General features: G+C 39.0%; 1 protein-coding gene across 2 annotated transcripts in view; it reads left to right on the top strand.

Moving 5' to 3' along the window:
- LOC136282019 (immunoglobulin superfamily member 10-like) overlaps positions 1 to 19600 on the top strand; it is a 34679-nt gene that overhangs the window by 1954 nt on the left and 13125 nt on the right. For both annotated transcript variants that reach the window (XM_066169151.1, XM_066169150.1), the window contains exons 2-4: positions 15154 to 15501; positions 16716 to 16982; positions 17440 to 17700. In XM_066169151.1, the coding sequence (XP_066025248.1) occupies positions 15154 to 15501; positions 16716 to 16982; positions 17440 to 17700 (876 nt within the window). The remainder of the gene's footprint in view (positions 1 to 15153; positions 15502 to 16715; positions 16983 to 17439; positions 17701 to 19600) is intronic.

The raw sequence follows: 19600 nt of genomic DNA, 5'->3' as shown, positions 1-19600 counted from the left end.
TACTCACACAGTAATTAATACACAAATGAATATTTACCCTATATAAAGATTTTTGTTAATGTTGAATTGAAAATATTAAAATAAATTGAGAATATGTGCTCTTTGTAGTCACAAATCGTTGTTTCAGTGGCAGCGAAGCAGTTAAAAGCGGGTTGTGGCTTCTACTTTATTGAAATTTATAGTATTCAGACAGGAGAGCAAAGCGTGATGCTCTGGGAATAAAATCTTTTAGGGACCTTTTACACGATATCGGAATGAGTTTTGTTCAAGAACGAGTTCACACCGGTTGCCACATGATACCAGAGTAAAATTTATTCGAAACGAGTCATTTCTGAATAAGTTTATTAGGGCTTTCATTACAGAACGAAACACTCATTCTGGACGACCTTTTGTACCTGTATAATATAAACGCGGTACGACACTTGTATCTGCATGAATCCTCCTTAGGAGCGCGGGAAGCATAGAAAAAGACTGAAAAGGACATAAATACTTGTTTTTACAGGCTAAATTATCTTGCATGTAAAGGTGGTATGAAATTCATTTCGTTCCGGAACAAAACTCATTTTGGAATTATGTAAAAGGACGGACCATTAGACTTTTGAGGTGGGGGCGACTTGGGCAAATCCCCTTTTTTTTTTTTTCACCGGGGGGAAAATCTTTGCTTTCAGGTGCTGACCGGGTGAAGGGCGGGAGAAGGCGATCGGAAATGGGTGAGGATGCTTGTCGTACCTTTTAGGGGTCAAAATCAGCGATCTGGTGTACCTTTTATGGTGTCTCAAACTTTAGTGGACTACTTTTAATCGAACTAAAGCTGCGCTCAGCAGCGCATGCCGACACAGGATACGTCAAGAGCGTTTTTACTGCTACATAGGTTCCTGGGTAGAATGCAGCATTAGCTACATCTAGAGTTTCTACCAACGTCTGCGGGAGAGGATCGGTTGACTCCCTGATAGACCAGCGGTACCTCCATCTGTTCACTTCGAGTTTCAACGCTTGAAAATCGATGGCCATGTCACAACCGTAGTGCACATGGATCGACTTCAATTTTTCTTCCGTCAACTAGCCAAGCTTTCCTAAAAGCAAGAACAGTAATCTGTGATCTATGTGCTAAACCACTGAGTGGTCAAATGAACATGATCCACAAAATTCTTGTAGCCAATGCAATGTCATTTACCTGGAATAAGGAGCTGAGCGTGGAAGTCTGGTAGTGGCACCACGAGCTTTTCATTGATCTCTGTAACGAGGTGATCTAGAAATGGAAAATACAGTGCCTTTTTCCAATACGCTGATGGAGTATCCGCTGGAACGTTGTTGTGATGTCGTTGTCTTCCTGTCGTTCTTGGCCATGATGGATCAATGCCGTAATCCGAGGCGATTTCAATAGCCTTTTCCATCAACGCCTCCCAGACAGCATCGTCATTTCGCTCGGCATTCAGAACAGAGGAGCAGGTTTTTGCTTCTTCAGAGGCTTGAATCAAGTCGAGATCAGGGCTCTGGGTACACAAAAATGGTTTTGATTCTTAGTAATGTGGTAAACTTAAAAATCAAAGATTTATTATCATTTGATTACTCACTTGAAGGTATACCGACAGCTTGTTAGTATATTCAAAAATATGTTGAAGCACAACAAGAGTAATAATGAAGTCCCATTTCAGAATAGACGCGTGGAGCGCTCTGGCCTTGCAGTCACCTTACCCGCCTAGCTGGTCTAACGTGTCGATTATAACCTAAAAATTAACATTGATGGATAAGCAAAATGTTCCATTGTATTTAGCTTATAAAAGATGGGCTATGATTCAGATTATTAATATCAATTAATACGCATTGAAGTGTCGACGAAACTTGCAGGCAATCTGCTCTGGAGGCCCAGCTCGTTTCAAAAAGCACCTTCAGCTTTGAGCGTCTTCCCATTTCTTCTCTAGCAACAGGATTTTCTCCAAGTTGTTTTTTAAATACCAACAAACGTTTTGCAGAGAACTTAAAGGCTAACGTAAATTCTTGCATGGTATCCATGATGTTTCTCACAAGTGGAAGCTTTGATGCGTGGACAATACAGAGGTTTAAGACGTGAGGTCGACAATGGACATAAACAGCAACTGGATTTACTTGACGAATCTGTGTTTGCACACCACTCACGTGCCCACTCATCACATTGACGCCATCATATCCTTGGGCTCTCATGTCATTCGCTGAAAGACCGACGCTCTGGATGGTCTCTAGAAATTTTGTTGTGAGTTCCTCAGCATTGGTTCCTTTGTCTGCATGTACAAAAGTAAGGAATTCTCCACGTATGAGATGTTTCCCGTCCTCTTTCCTGCCAAAAAAAGGTTTACAAATAGAAATTTGCTCTTTATTTGTAACATCAGTTGACTCATCAGCAATTAATGCATAAATGATAAATCTCTTGCAATTGTCAATTATACCATCGAGAATCTGCTTTGCTGAAAAAGAGATGATGTCGTTCTGGATATCCGGACATGTATACTTGGAAATCCGAGGTGCGTTTTCTAGGTGATCACGCAGAACTGAGTTTTCTTTCGCCAATATATACAGCATCGCCATAAAACTGCTATCTTCGTCTTGGTGACCTTTGACAGCTATGTTTTGCTTTCCCATCATAACTAGGACCTATGTTATACACTTGAGAATAATTCTATTCCTTCTAACTTGTTCCGCTCTTTGAGGGTGAAGCTGTTGACAGATGTTAGGTGCACCACCTCGCTGTGTGCGCAGAAACGCTTCCCCGCGAGCTACTGCGGTGTGATGAACACTTTTTTCGCAGACATGCTTCTTCACTAGTTTAGAAATATTGGACCAATCACGACTACGGAAAGAACGATCATGGGTGATGAATAATAAACAGTAACAACAGTAGAGGGTGTCTGTCGAAGGGCTGTATCTCAACCAGGGTGTTCTTGCAATGATGTCGGGGTTTATCTTTCTATTCTTTCCGGAAATGTTTCTAAAAATATACAAGTAAGGCCAATTACTAAATATTTCTGAGCATGCATAGTGACGTTATTAGCTTATCAGTTTTCATTGAAGAATTCATACCGTGGCAAATCGTGGAGCAATACGCTTTCATTCAAAACTTGTATTCAAACCTTAAAGGAAAGCTGTATGCAATCAAATCAGCGCTATCCCATCTTCCTTCAAAGAGTGCAACCCTCTCGCTGTCAGTGAGTGCCTTCACTTGGCCACTTTCGTGAAAGTCTCAGGATAGAGAGGGCCATTCTGTCTGAATTGACTTGTACTAGATTCTTCTGGGAAAACATCTTGTGGGGGTGCCGCCACTGCTTGAGAATTTTCAGTAAAATCATCATATACAATATTTCTGAGCAGAGGGTTGACGGCACGGCCGGCAATACAGTCGAGCAGCTTACCTTCTTCATCGTTAGATCCACTATTTTCGTCTTAGATGACATTGAAAAAATCTTTGATGGATCTGTTTGATACATTATGTATCACATAAAAGCAAAGCAGAAAGGTCTATGTGTTCGAATCTATTTTATAGTCAGAGCTTGCGTGACTGGAATTTTCAACAACGTTCTCGAAACGACGCTCTTTGTCAAGAACGTTCTTGGAACGTCGCTCCTTTGCCACCTCGCCTTTTTGTTGCATGCTGAACAAACAACACTGCATTTTCTAGTGTAAAAAAAGTACAATGCAAAACTAGGTTAGAACATGGTATAGCTTTTATTTTGGTCTTTAGAATTTAATCAAACTGGTGTTATCATCACGAAATCTTGATTGCGTAAAATGAAACAATTGCTAAAAGTTTCAAAATTTTCTGGTCACTTCAAGTACGCACATGCTATATGCGTATAGGATGCTACGTGCCTGATAGGGGGTCGTTTTCGAAATTCCCGACGCGCACCCCCGCCCTCTTATGTAGAAGTGCCACTCAAAAGCGTGATGATACGTGCAGCACGCCTGAAATTTAGCAAGGACAAATCATGTCAAACTCTTTCCCCAGTGCGACGGACATTTGTTTTTCTCGGTTCCAGGTATACGCAACCACTAACCCCACGTAATGCGCATGCTCTCCGTTGCGAATTTTCAAAATGGCAGACAGGCCAAAGAGGGAAATAAAAAGAACAAAGCGATTTTGCAATAAATACTCAACAAACGCCCCGTTAGAAAGGCGAATCCACGGAAGAAAGATACAAAACTGTAAGATATTGAGATCGATATGATATTAAATCGATACCGAGGGCCCGTTTCCAACTTGCTAAGAAGTGCATTTAATCGCCTTCCACCACGATTACTAGCTTTCTTGACAACTTTTTGAAGACAGAATATTTTTTCTTTCTGAAGACTTCTGATATGCGGCTATTGATTATTACTCCTCGTATACCTGATTGCTCAAACACTTTGTTTACGATTGTTGAAAGGACCGACTCATGGTTCTCCGTCTTCGTCTTTGCATTGCTTTGAAATAGTATAGATTAGTAAGCTGAAACGAAAAATTAATCAGGGAAGTTTACGAAAAATCCAGCAAACAAGCTTTAAAAAGACATTAATTTAGACTTCATACTTCAACGAGCTTCACAAATCTTACTTGTTTATCTTGTAAGTAAACGATGGCAGATTCATTCCCGAAGCGCTTTCTGAGTTTCCCGATCCCTCTCCTACTGCTTTCACGCTTACAACACAGGAAAAAATCAAAAGGAGGAAGATACAGCTGTTTTGAAACGCCATTTGACGAGGGTAAATCTGCTTTTTGTTTGACACTTTGTATATCAAAACAAAGGAAATTTGTTCCTCTTTTTTATTCTGGCGGTACATTTTTAAATTGCGCCTGCGTAAAAGAGATATCACCCGAGACCCTTCGGTCGGTCGTATTTTGATCAAAAACGCCTTGTTAATTTCACGCAACCGCTCGGAGAAAAGGTAAAAATGACGAGAGAAAAACCTTACCTTGAAGTTAGAAAGTTAGCGAAATAGAAAGCCACAATATTATAGTTTAATATTTCAGAGGCACATTAAGTGCTTTTTCCGTAGAGAATCCGCACGATGGTAAAACATTCGAAAATTACACTTGATTTGAGTGGGGCGTTTAAGTGGGCGTGGTCATTGCATTCATGTTAAGACTATTTGTACCCCACGAGTTTTATATGTTGATGTGATTTAAACATAAACATGCGTATCTCCAATGCTTACGAACTGGCAGCTAGAAATGACCCGTCGGATGTTTCTTTTGCCGAGGGAAAATGCGAAAGCATTTAGTCTGATGTTTGGAGAAAGGTCGTTTTTGAACCTTTTCCGCAATAGCCGAACACCGCTCAATAAGAGAAAACTTGTGACACTAATTTCTTTTGTTATTGTTTAATGCCGGAATGTTGGGGCATTATTACTATTAGAGACCGCAAAACCGTAGAAAAAATCATCCAAAACCGAAATACCGAAAAAAATTCGATCAAAACCGAAAACCGCATGCAAAACTGTCAAAACCGATACATTTTCATAACTCAGTTATTAAAACTCTGATTGATCCGATACACTAGTGACAAGTGGAGCATACAGAGTAAACTACACTAATTTCATTACAGAATTTATGAATGCCATGGACTTGGCATTCGTATCTTCTAATATCTGCTTAAATTAACAGCTGCTCTCTCGTGCGTGGTCTCTGCGGACTCAGCAGCTGGTAATGGAGCTTAGTTAAATTTAGGAAATTCGGACAAAAGTCCTCTATAGGATTGCAATTTTGCAGTCGCTAAAAGCTATAGCTCTGAAAAGTTTCATCGAAAATCCCTAATCCAACATTTCTATTTGCGAACTAAGGCCTGAAAGTTTGGATATTCTATTGGAACGTTGAATCAATCATTCACGTGTGGCCTGTAACTTGGTCACCAACTTCGAGGTGGCGTTGATGAAGAAACTCTGGCTATGTTCCGTGCTCAGCCGTACCCTACGTGTAGCCGTACCCTCCCCTCCGCCCACTTTGGGGGGGGGGAAGGTACGGCTACACATAGGCTACCTGGGGATTCCCACGATATTTCAATTGGTTTGTCACGCATTCGTCTCGATAACATTTGCGTTTAGCTGCTATAATATTCGAGATCAGTGGAGGCGCGTAATTGCCGCTCAGATCGAAGAGAAACCGGAACCCAAATATGTCAAGTAGGAAAAACCGAAACCACATCGGATATCAAATACGAAAACCCGTTAATATTTTTCGCGAAAACCGAAAACCAAATGCTAACAAACGGAAAATCTGCAAACCGCAATGAACACCAAAACCGAGAAACCGAAGTGTTTTGACACAAAAACCGATAAACCGATCTAAAAAACAGCCAATACCGCAAAACCGAAAATCCCAATGCCCGCCTCGTTACACACAAGACTGTCCCGGAGGGCGAGTGGCTCTGCATTGTCTGCAGACCGCCAGACTCTTGAGATAACACCGAGCAAACCAATCCAGAAAAATATAATCGGCACACTCAACAAATCATGAATCTTGCAATATAGCTTGCCGTTAAAGAACTACTCAAATCAAAATGTTTGGTGCAATTCATCAACACCTCGAGCAATGTCTGACTCAAAATTTTTCCACTCACTCTAGTCGTGAAGGAACAATAACCATGATCATGCTACAGCGCACAGAACTCAATTTTCTCTCGAACAACTATCCACCATTTTCACAGCATGGGTAACACGTTTACTGTAGGTAATCTAATATCTTTCATCTGTCCAGTAGTATCGCATTTCTCACAAAACGCGGTAAAATACACATCATAAGCACAGAATAGCCAACATTTTTCATTCTAAAAGATGATTCCAATTTACGAACCACTCTCTCCGAATCCCCCATTACTTCATTGAAATTTGAACACCTCTCAAACCAAAGGAAAAAAACGACGCTATGATTGGTACGAGATACATACCCTTATGCGGCGATTTGATTGGTGCGAGATACATACGTTAAACGATCTGATTAGCACGGGCAACATACCACTCTCTGTACGCTAACATAGATGTTATTTTTTAAATAAAAAAAAAACTTGATAAATGCCGCTGAATTGGAACGAAATGGCTGTTTTTCTTTACCTTTATTGATGAATGTTGCGTTGTGATTGAAAAGAACATCGACAAAGAGCTTGCAAATAGAATTAGTTACCAAATATGATACAAACGATGTTTAAAAGGAAAGTTTGGTAGGGATGTCCAAATCTGCGAAGGGGGATCCATATCCGCGGTGGGTCCAAATCCGCTGTGACACCGTAGTGACAACATCAGATCAACTTCATTTTCTGGATCTGAAAACTTGCAACTCCGCGAGTGACTTGAAATGTCTTTTTTACAACTATACAAGGGAACGACTAGAGATATACAACTTCGATCTTCTCGATAACTAAACCCACAAGCTTCACCAGTGAACGATTTAAATGAACAGTAATTCTTCATGTTAGCGTGTAAGATTAGACGCTTAAAGAACAAATTAGTATGTACTTGTCAATCAAATTGACTTTTGTGACCATTCTTTGACTTCCACCGGCAAAGAAATCATTGATGGATCTGGACATTTTAGTTCATTGAATGCGGTAATTCCTGAAGGTTTTTCTGGATATCGTGCAAAGAGGAAAAAAAACCATCTCTTGATATTCCAGAGGTTGATTCATCTTTGAATTTATGTGTCACGCTTGTCATGCAACTGATATATTAAGATGGACAAGATATATAAACTGGAACTCAAATCTGGCTAGAATGTGGTAGAGCTTAACGTGATTATTGAAAAAGCTAAGAAAATCATAAATAAACTAGGTAAGAGTGTTGTGTTGGATATTTTTGCAAATTGTAGTGATTTATGCCAGTAAATGGTGGTGAAAAGTAGGCATACTATGTTTATTTCAAAGTCGTTAGCAAGTAAATTTTGCCGGACTTTGAGTTCGTCTCAAGATAGAACGACTCAAATACACAAGGAAATTTTTGCGGTACCTTTTTAACCATCCTTTTGTATTTAAAAAGCTTGAAGCTCAGTAGATTCTGTCATATCGGTCATTGTTAAAACTGTCTTTGTTTTGATGTTACTTTTTGACATAGGAATAGTATATCGGATAAAAATATTCACCAAAAACAAATATTACTTTGCCAGCTTCAATAATGACAGGGGATTAAGTTTAGATGATAAAAGAAAGGATTATGCTGACAGAAATACCGGAGGTCAAGTATATTCGTTACATGAGATCACACAACTCGGGTTATAATCATGGTGAAAATTTGCATATTTGAGCGGTCGAACGAAAAAAATCATTTGTCGAAAACTAAACTATATTTCACAAAAAAACTACGCCACAATTATAAGGACATATTGGGATACAAAATATGAAAGTAGGAGTGAAAGCAAATTTTGGGTGACTTGCCGCTGTTCGTCTGATGCATGCTGACATTAGCCTCAAGTTATTTGTTAAAAGGGGACATCCCACGAGTCAATTGTCATCTCTTGGAATGCATATGTCCACAAAATTTACAACGTTTTCAAAATTCACCTTAAGTTTAATGAATTAAAATTTAAAACACAAAATAAAAAGTTGTATGGTAAATAAATTTGTCATAACCAAACGCTTGAATGGAACCGAAGAAAGTGTCCAGTCTTTCCAGTGGAACACTCGTATATTGTCTTTTGTAAAGTAAAGAGTTCGCTTTCGTGAGCGATGGTTTAGAAAGAAAACTTTTGCATCGTAGAAACATGCATAGGCGCGAAGTTACCCAAGAGTAGCAACAAAACTAATAGGTGACTTCGCCGTATTCAACAACATTCGTCGATCACACGAAGCGTCCTTCAGTGAAAAATCATATTCAGGCGGGGCATTCGAAGGCAAGTTTGGCTGGGATGAGGGGGGAGGGGGATTTTAAATGAACTAATCTTCTGTTGTTTGATTAAGGCTTCAGAATCAAAGTACTCCATAGACAGTTTCATTTTGCCTTTTATTCAAGGTTCTTTAGCAATTAACGATTTACGCCTCCAAAACCGCAAACCGCCAGCAACGCAGGCTGTCCCAAGGTTTATAACATGTTTATGTGGTTCAAGCTTGATCACTGAAAAACCAACGCAATTTTTAAAATCGCTTGATATTTCTAAGAAAACATCTAATACTCTCTAGAAGTTTGAAGGAACCTTTCAGTGGCATTTTGATAAAATTTTTGACTGCCGGGCATTTAGTCCATTTTAGACCGTGCCCGGCAGTCTGATCAGAAGCGTAGAATTTCAAAGTGTCGACAACCGAGCGATATTGCAGTATGCACAAGCTCGGAGAATTCATCCACTAAAATAAAAAATTAATTTTTGGAACTGCTTTACATTTCTTATCAAACATCTGATATTCTTAAGAAGTTTGAAGGAAACTTTCAGTGGCATTTTGGTGAATTTTTCTAACTTCCGGGCACTTAGTCCATTTGAGACCGCGCCCGGCAGTCTGATCAGAAGCGTAAAATTTCCAAGTTGTCGACAACCGAGCGATATTATAGTATGCACAAACTCGGAGAATTTGTTCCCTAAAAAACCAAATAAATTTTTGGAATCGGTTGAAATTCCTTAACAAACATTAATATTTGATATTCTTAAGAAGTTTGAACGAACGACAACACAGTTTTTAGTTCGATAGAACTATTGATATTTCCTCTTAAGCGAGAGCGCAGAATTTTTTGTCTGTAAAAGCCGAGGTTGTCGAACGCTGGAGCTTGTAATAATGTCAACCAACTGTGACTTTGAAATCTCCTAAAATGAGCGGTAATGACGACAAACAATTAAATTGTAGACTAATGAACGTTTTGTGCTGTACAAAAGCCATATTTGCTGATTTTAGCAAATCTCCAAAGTAGACGACAGATGAAAGAAACGCTACGATTTTCCAATCAACATTTCGCCTACATGCATCTCTTTAAACGTAGAATTTCCATTCCTACAAAAAATCTCGAAAGTTTTTTCACTCTTTTTAGTTTCTTTGATCAATCATCTTGCATAACGAGCTACAAAATGTAGGTTTATTCGGTCAAGTGACCGGCTCAAAGCCAGAATTGCGCGACAGGTGTAGTTGAGAGCAACTTGTCTCATTTACATATTTTAAAAGGCATCCAAGACAAAAATACGGTATTGCCCAAACATTTTTTGATGGTTTTTAGAGATAAAATGATGGCTATTTTAAAGCGATTTCCTCAGTGATAACCAAGAAAAACCGAGCAGTAGTCTATCTTCCCCCGGAAAAAACCAAAACAGAAAACAGTTTGTCTGTTTGAGTTTTGGGGTAGACCCTTTAAACTGGCAAAGTTTCATTAAAATCGATGAGATGGCATGTAACACGACTGCCTGGTGCTCTCGTGGACATACTCTTAATAATCGTAATTCGTAACCTAATTTTGGGATGAAATCACACATGGAGGCTTCAAATCGCACTAGGAAAATTAAGAAGAAGGGAAATAAATCGTATTTAACTCTTGGGGGCTGGACAATGTAAGTCATGGTTTCTTTCTACGTTATTTTCGTTTTCTCACGTCTTTGGTTCGAGTATTTTTGTTTACTTGGTCCTTGATTTTTCATCCTTAGTTTTTTCACCACGTGCCATGCGATCTAAAGCAATGTTCAATAAGAAAAAATGTCATGGCGTGGCACACGCTCTCAACGGCGGGTACAAATGGTTCATCCAAACATTATCATGTAATTGGAATTTTCCTCCAAGGAAGATGTAATCTAATTATAATACAAAATCTCCATAGCGTCCTATTATAGAGCTCGAAGGCGCCTTACAATAAAATGTTTAAAGCAGTTACTTGGTAAATAATAAATTCGAAAAATACTAGAGCAAAGCTACAAATTAAAATAGCGCATGAAAAGATAAGTTCTACGGTTGCTCTTAAAAGATGTAAGATTTAAACTACATTTTATATGCTCTGACTGGAAGATTACTCCAAAGTTTACGGGCGCACACCGAATAAGCACGATCACCATAAAATTTTAAACTCTATTTAGGTGTCACTAGCAAGTTCCTGGTTGATGATCGTAAATTCCTAGATGACTTGCAAGTTTGCAACAAATCACGAATGTAGTTAGGACCTAAATCCTTTAAAGATTTAAAGGTCAACAGTAGGATTTTGAAAACAATCCTCTGCTCCACGGGAAGCCAGTGTAGCTCTTCTAGCAAAGGAATAATACGATCATATTTAGAACCATATAAGATTAATGCGCCACACAGTTCTGAACTAATTGAAGTCTATGAATTACGTATTTCGGAAGTCCATATAACAGAGAGTTGCAGTTGTCCAATTTACACGTTACGAAGGTATGCACTAACATTCTGGTGCTTTCAGCTGACAAGAACTTCCTAATACGAGAAATATTACGAATGTGAAAAAAGGCGGATTTACAAATGGCAGCCACTTGGCGTTCCATGTTCAAATTATTGCACGCTCCAGCTGTGAGATGATCATCTTGCGCAATAACAGCCATGGCGGAATTATGAGAGTTTGTACGGGAATATTTACGACCGCTCTAAGGAATAAAAAAATACGTCAAATTCTGAAAAAAAAAACCTCACCTTACTTCCACAGCGTATCGCTTGTTATCTGACCGCTTACTTTGATGAAAGTAAGCACTGCACTATCTTAATATACTTAGGCCAAGAGGATTGCCGCCTTCAACTTTCGGTCTCTTTGCGAACAGTGCTGCGAAGCTATTAAGTTAAAGCTAGTTGTTTGTTGTAGCGATTCTTTCGACTGAGAAAAGAGTCGTTCTTTCTTCACGCTTGCAGCGTAACTATCTCTCAAAGAAATCTGTTAAAACTTTGAGATTCAGCGGTAAATGATCCAGTTTTTTTCGACGACGTGGCACTGTTAACAAATGCAAGCAGAAACCGCGTGGACGTTGAAATCTAGTTTCGTAGGCGCGATGGTAATCGAACATCGCCCTCTTCTTACTCTATCTAATAATCGCTCACAATCTTTGCCTATATCCTTAAAGCAAAGTATATAATTAAACTCGGACGCTGAATTGCAAATTTACCCGAAAAATGGAAAATGAATCCACTTAAATGCTGTTGTTTATCTCGATAACTTTCACGCTGACACGTGCCACTTCGTAAAAATATTATCAAAGGACATCTTTTGCATGAATTAGGGTGACGTCACGGAACACAATTAGTGTCGGATTTTTAATGGGATATTCACGGCCCTAGTAGGGAAGGGGTATGCTTAGGGTTCGTCGTCGTAGACGTTCTCTCACTTCCGTTTCACCTGAGGTGGGGGAAGGGTACGGCTATACGTAAGCTAAAGCAACTTTCAGTTAAGTCATGAATCAGCCTCTTCGGTCCTTTTTGTGAGGAACTCGCCTCGCTCAGGCCGACGTTCTATCAACATGCGCGTCGCTCTTGGTTGACGAAATTTCTAGTATGAGAAAAAATCTCTATACACTCACGGTCCCTGTGCTACATATATTGTGCCCATGTACTTCAAACCTGCTTAGCGATAGGGTGTAAAATAAAATGACAGAAGAATTGCAAAACAACCAACCAATACGTCATGAGCGTGCACAAGAGGAATATGAAGCACGCTCGCGCAACTGCATTTGATTACACAAATTTATTAGCTATGTTATAATTTCGAGTAGCATATGTCTCTCCGGTAAGCTATTGAACTGTTCTCGTTTTATTTGAGATAGCTTTTCAATATGAACAGCCCCAAGTGTTAGGGTGATGACTCTTAACCAAAAGAAAACAAAAAGTCACCACCAAAGGTTATTACCAGATAAACTATTAATTTTATGGGGTTGTTGGAGTGGTTCTCATGAATGTGTGAAATACATTTTAGCATATTTTGTACTATTACCTCCCGATTTGTTTGTTTCCATTTGGAGTTACTGGGCTAGTATACTTTAGTTAATACATTTTGGTTTATTGGTTAGAGTGGTTTCACTAAACCTGGTGAGTACTAATTAACTGTTAGCGTTTAGAGTATTTTTCATTTTCTGCGAAAGAATAGGGTAATTGATAGTTGGTGGTGTACTGTAAATTTTCTTTTGTTCTTTATCAACTACTACAAACTGAAACAAAAGGTCAAAGCATTTAGCACGTAATAACATTAATGTGATTCACCAGCAATACCCAGGCTTATTGCAATCACTCTAATCAAAACCATTATTTTCATTTGCCCGCAAATGAAAAATGAGTATTTAGTTTGTAGCAGTTAATATTGTACAAAAATTCAGAGTTTACTAATTAAAGTAATTGCAAATTTTCATTTGCGTATGAAAATTATCTAAGTTTTTCATTCTGTATAAACGTAGTGCGAAGTTAAAAAAAAAAGATACACTGCAAGATTAGCATAGTTTTAATATTTTTTCATATGACTTTATATCTACTAATTACAATGATAATATTTCAAGGGCATAATAATGTCATCCAATAAGAACAATACAAATCTCTAACATGAGAACCAAATATTTTGAACCCCACATTACTATTACAACAGGTTGCAAAAGTAATGCACCCTAATGTTAATATGAAATCGGTGTAGCTTTCAGGTATGAGCGACTCAAAGGCTCTTCGTAAAGGCATACAGTACTGATATCCCTCTATGGCAATTTCTTAGTGAACAGTACCACAGTAGCTTTCACTGTATTCCAGTTGATAATCAGTATCAAACACATTTAATGCTGTTGGTAATTCTGACTGCATTAAACATGCCTACCTGGCTAATCATGACAAACTTGAATGAAGCTGATTTCCAATATCCATTATTTGTATAAGATCATTTGCAGAGCTGATCCCTTGTGTGTTACTGTAAATCAAAGAACACAAACTCATTGTAACACATTGTTGTCCTGCATTCTGTCCAGAAACTAACTCGTTACCTTGACTATATGGAGCTACTGATGTTTTCTTAATTTATAGTTGCAATAATTTGCTACATTAGCCTCACTCTTGCAAGAGCACATCAGTTTGTTACAAGAAAACAGTGTTAAATATCGACTGGCACGATATTTTACCTTTTTTATACTTTGACAAATTATTTCACGACAATTAAACTTAAACGTCTATTTATATAATAGTTTTTTAGCATTAAAATAACAGTATAATGTAGATGACATTGGGATGCATGAAAGGATACGTGCATAGACAAATTTTCTAACCTTTTTACTCGTTCCTTAACCTTTTCAAACTTCGTATTGGTATTCTGCTTGGTTCACGATCAGGTCTACATACACGATGAGATTTGCGTCTATGCTTCTCTCGACTAACATTAGATAGCTCAGTTGATATAGCATGTTTCTCGATGAAAGGTTCACTCATAAATGTCCGCTCATGAAGGGATCTCTCATTAGGTTTGCGTACCGACCCGTTCCGAAAACGCTCGACATCTTTTAGTGTGGGTCTACCGCGAATGATGTGTGCATATTTTGTATGCGTTTTGAGCGTATGGTGCACAGTGTCTGTGCTGATTTTGCAACGCGAAAGCTTCTCATCGTCCGCCAGTACACCATGCCACGCGCTCATTACTCAAAACGTGTGATGAGGACTTGACTACGATTTGCGACCGAACGTAAAAAAAAAAAAAGAAGCTGGAATTTCAACTCGGGCGTTTCCTTTGGAAAGCCCGAGTTATAATTTGATTTATGAAAAATCAATATTTAAACTGTAAGAAATGTAGCTGTTCATTCGTTAGCTGTGCGTTTATCGAGATATGAAACATTTGGATAATTTGGATTGAATTCAAGAAGCTAGACTGTTGTTCTCGGCTACGCCTCGGGCAACTCTTACGTATGTTTCGTACCCTCCCAACAGACCCAACTTCCCGCATGTTCCATATCTAATGCATGATGAGACGTGAAGGCGAAAGAAGCAAACGCGATGTAGCCGCTAGTTAGAGTTCGTGGGCCCCTAAATAGAACGTTTACATATTATTCCTTTACTTCCCTACCGTCGCATATGGAAGCGTGGTTCGCCTTCACGGCGCGGAAATTGTAATGTTTTCAGTCATATCCAACGTGTCTTATGCTTGGTTTTGTTTATTCGTAAGGCAGGTAGGTATACGAGCTCATCTTTACCAAGCGAGCATTTCCGTTAGCGCGAAAAACGGCTTCGCGCTGGACTGTAGATTCATATTTCCAAACTAGTTAAAGGATCTGTGCTGTTTGCATAATTTTTTTGTATTGTTTTGAAGAATTATTACCAAGATTTACGGCAACTCCTCCAGATCCGTTCTCTGTTTTGGAAGGCAGCAATATCACCTTTGTGTGGCAGTACAACCTTAGTGGAACGTTTGACAGAGTTCAGTTTCAGTTCGTCAGCAGCTCTCCCTCCCGCAACATTTTGATCAAACGTGACTTAAACCTCGATGCAACGGTTCCAACGAGTTTTTATCAGGGTCGCATTCAAGAAAACATCAATGCTACACGAGCAGAAATTACAATCTTCGCATTGCAGAGATCTGAGAGTGGAGATTACGAAATTCAAGTGACCGACAGTACTTTCAACCCTGCCAATGATAAAATGACTGTTCAAGTACAGTGTAAGTAAACCACCAAAAGTGTCATGAATATTATCTCTACTGGTTCTGTTTGTGGAAAAATTTTGAAAACATTCCGTGAAGGTGAATCTCGTTTCGTTGTTGGATATTTCATTTAATTTATTCTTAACGCAAACTGCTGTTATTTTCCGGGTAGCTTAGGAAGATAGCGCTGAAGTAGTATCTTTTCGCAATCTCTACTAATTTCATTCAAACGTGACAAAAACATAGGCAACTTTTTGGTCACAAGTTCATTTCAAACCGATGACCAATCTGGAACTTCAAATGCGCTCGTTCACGATGCAAAACTTGTCCTTCTTTTTCCATAACGTCGAGGAAATATCGGGACTCAAGAGATCCATTAAGATCACTGTTCACTTTACGTGCACCTCCGCCAATATCCCTAATCCTAATCAATCTAAACAGCAGATGGCAGTTTGCAGCCTTTCCCTACATCTAGGCAAAACTCTAGAACAAAAATTTATCCCCCAAATCGGCACTCTTTATCACCACGGTATCAATGAGCCTTTTCATTCATTCTTTTGTTTTCAACTCAGTTGATAACACTAAATCACCCTGTTATTCTCTCCCACCGACGCAGCAGCACAGTTTCTTAAGAAACTTACCTCCTTTATTCGATGTGGAACAGTGTTCAAATGAGAGAAACGTCGATATTTGAAGTCTTGCATTTAGGAAGCTGTTTCTTTTGGTGTAATTTCAATCGTGCTTCAAAGTGCAGATTTAAGAAAAGAGAGTGGGCATGCAATGAATTTTTTTGCCCGCTTTACCCTCACAGGAGTACTGTCGTTATTATAGTCAACATAGAAATCTTAAAGCAGCATAAAACCCCTGTCGCATACTTGGATAACCTGCAGTCAGTACAGTTGTAAAGATCAAGGAATTGAAAGTGATAATTGTTCAGACATTTCAGGACGGCGCCCATTCAGACGACATGACAATGCGTCAGCATAGCTTGTTGACTTGTTGGTGAAATTTTCGACTAAGATTTTAGTATCTAAGTTTTGGGGAAGGTGGGTTCAATTGTTCAAATTTTGACTGTGGGATAATTTATCTTTGCTGTCGCTTCTGAACAGATCCACCAGAGTTCAATGCAATCAGTAGAGATGTAGTTGTTGTTGAACATGACCCAAGTGTCATATTGGAGTATATCGCGGATAGTGTGAAAAGTTGTTTGTTTGTCTTTAATTCTTTAACAGATCCACTGGAGTTCAACAGCGTAAGTAGTGATGTAGTTGCTGTGGAAGGTGACCCCAATATTACATTAGAGTGTATCACCGATGGTGAACCAACACCAAACGTCACCTGGACCAAAGTACATGCTCATGGCAGCGAAAGTGGTGTACTGGGAACTGGGAATCATTTTGTCCTTGAAACCAACAGAAATAACAGTGGAACATATCGTTGTACAGCATATAATGGAATAGGAACAGCACTCAATCGCACGGTGAAAGTAGAAGTTAATTGTAAGTAGATAGTTGTATATTGTACCTATAGTTGATTTTTTATTTTTCATAGAATGTAGGATTGATTGTCATAGTGGGTAAAAATGATACATAACAAAACTCCAAAATGGAAAAAAAGTGTAAATCAACCACAAAAAAAGATGAGTGAAGAGCTGCTTTTTTACGAGTGGTATAGTCATGCGGGCACTTTTATTAAAATACGTTGTGATGATACAAGCAGGGCCTGAAAAAGCCACACAGCCCAGCATAGGGTGTTGTGAGATTCAGGGAGAATAAATGATCTTAAAAGAAAGCTGCAAGTTAAAATAAAAAAAAAAGAAAGGAGAGGAGGAGCAATCAATCGTCTATGGCACTGGACTGGACAGAAAAATGTGTGGCTCTTGCAACATGATGCACAACGTCACATGCTCTGATACTGATGCATGATCAAATATTGTTCATGTTTTATTTCCTTTAGATAAACCAGAGAATGTTAAGTTAGTGGTGAATGACTCATTTGTATGTAAAGGTGATGTTATCAGTATCACCTGCTCAGCAGATGGTAAACCTGCAGCGCACACTTATCAATTGTTTGAGAATGAAATACCAGTTAACGATGGAAACAGCTCAGCTGGGTTATGGATAAGAAAAGATTTAAAAGGAGGAGACTTAAGCTACAGTTGTGTGGCTAATAACACTGTTGGTACAACTGAGAAGACTGTAAATGTCACAGAAAAAGGTACAGTGTGAGAAGTAGTTGTTACCTGTTACAGCTCACATGCGGTAAATGAATACTGGTGTAGGGTGTGAAGTTTTAATACCATTTTCACCGTAATGTTGTGTATTGCGTATTTAACTTCAAGTGGCAACGACACATGAGTATTTTTGTTTGTGAGGGTACTTTTGATGTTGTGTATTAGTTCCACAGTTTCTTGTAGTTTTCATCATAATGAAGTAGTTTAATTTAGGTGTCACTCACATGTAAGTCAAAAAAACTCAACAACCGTCCACTTGAAGTGAAAAGCAATCACAGCACTTTGCAGTATCGTCTTATGAAGGCTTTTATATTTTTACTCTGTTTAAACAATCCTGTTTCTTCAACTATTAACTGATGACTATCTAGACTCAATCCTATCCAAGACCTCAACTAAAAAATGGTCACCACAAAAAAAAAAGAAAAAGAAATTTGGTCACCCCATTCACATTCCATATTATGCTACATGAAAGTCTAGTTAGTCTAATGATACTGTGCGTGTGCAAAACTTTTATTAGCCAAATTGGCAAGTATGCTTGCTGGCCGATTAAGGGAAAGAGAGTGAAGAATTTCAGTGTATCGCTCAGTTAGGAAACGTCTCTCATTCTTAGTGAGCTGAAATATTCATATTAAAAACTTTCGTATTGAAAATAACGTCTTGACTCACCTGCCGGTTCATCACCAAACTTCCAAATACAAAGTTGATAGTTAGACTAAAATATTTAGATAAAGGTGGTATAGAGAGGATGAAATTGCAGCTAAGCTTAGAGAATTGATAATTTCTTCCTGAGAATTGTTCCTGTCTTCGATCTAGTGGCTATTGGTGATTCTAGACAATTTTAAAGTGCTGCAACTTGGTAGGGCAGACTATGGTTGTCATGGCTGGTTGGCAGACTATGCATGTTATGGCGGACTGACAGACATTCTAGGCAAAGAAAATAGTGAAAGCAAACCCCATCGACCTTGTCAGTACCTTTAAAAGGCGCAGTTCCTACACAAATGAAGGAGTAAATGGCCTAATTTTGAACTTTCCGGCAGCTTCTGAAGCTAAACTGGAGCCAAGTGTTTTGTTCTACACTCTCTTTGATCGAGCAGTGAGGCCAGAGGGCGGATCCTGATTCTTGGGAAAATCAGGATTGCATTGTTCACATGAAGTCTAAGCTGGTGGCTTGGAGTTGTCACTCTATAATCTTTTTTTCGGTGGGACACAATGTTTCAAGCGGCAGGTTAGGAATTACTTATGACATCTGTTGGCGTAAAGGGATTGGGGTAGGGGGGGCAGGTGTGCCTGAGTAGCTGGAGGGATTATTATTTCCCACCTTTCAACTTTTTTCAACCTCATGCCACTAACTTCTGTTACTGATTGGGGTCTCATCAACCAATATCAGCCTGCAGCTTCGTATACAAGGCCTGTCAAATGGACTCTAACACCTGGAAAAAGACACCTGGGGTAAGAAAACTGATCCGTCTAGAAAGTTTATTTTCCCGGTGGAGGATACTTATGAGCCTTCAGGAAGCTGAGAACACCAGGAAAATGGCTATCATTTACGAAGAGCTGATTAATTTAATGTGATCATTGCCCCATGCAAAATTGTTTACAGCAGTTCCTTTCGCAAGCAGAAGTACCCTCTATCGTCTACGTCTTCTGCATGGGGAGAGAATGAGAAGAACTCGACAAAAGTCCCATCTTCCAGAGAGAGCCTATCTTCAGAGATAGTAAGTGCCTTTGGTCCAAACATTCTCCGCTACGTTCTCTGTCTACATCGTTGTTGCTTACATGTACGTCCCAATTCTTACCTTAAAAAAAACGTCAATAGACCAGTTCAATGCATGCAATTCATTAATTCAATGCAATGATTGAAGCAGCTCCTAAGGATGTAAGGAT

The sequence above is a fragment of the Pocillopora verrucosa genome, chromosome 6 (genome assembly GCF_036669915.1).
Source record: "Pocillopora verrucosa isolate sample1 chromosome 6, ASM3666991v2, whole genome shotgun sequence".
NCBI classification, from domain to species: Eukaryota; Metazoa; Cnidaria; class Anthozoa; order Scleractinia; family Pocilloporidae; genus Pocillopora; species Pocillopora verrucosa.
The sequence above is the reverse complement of the archived record's forward strand: the minus strand, read 5'-3'. Positions and strand labels throughout refer to the sequence as shown.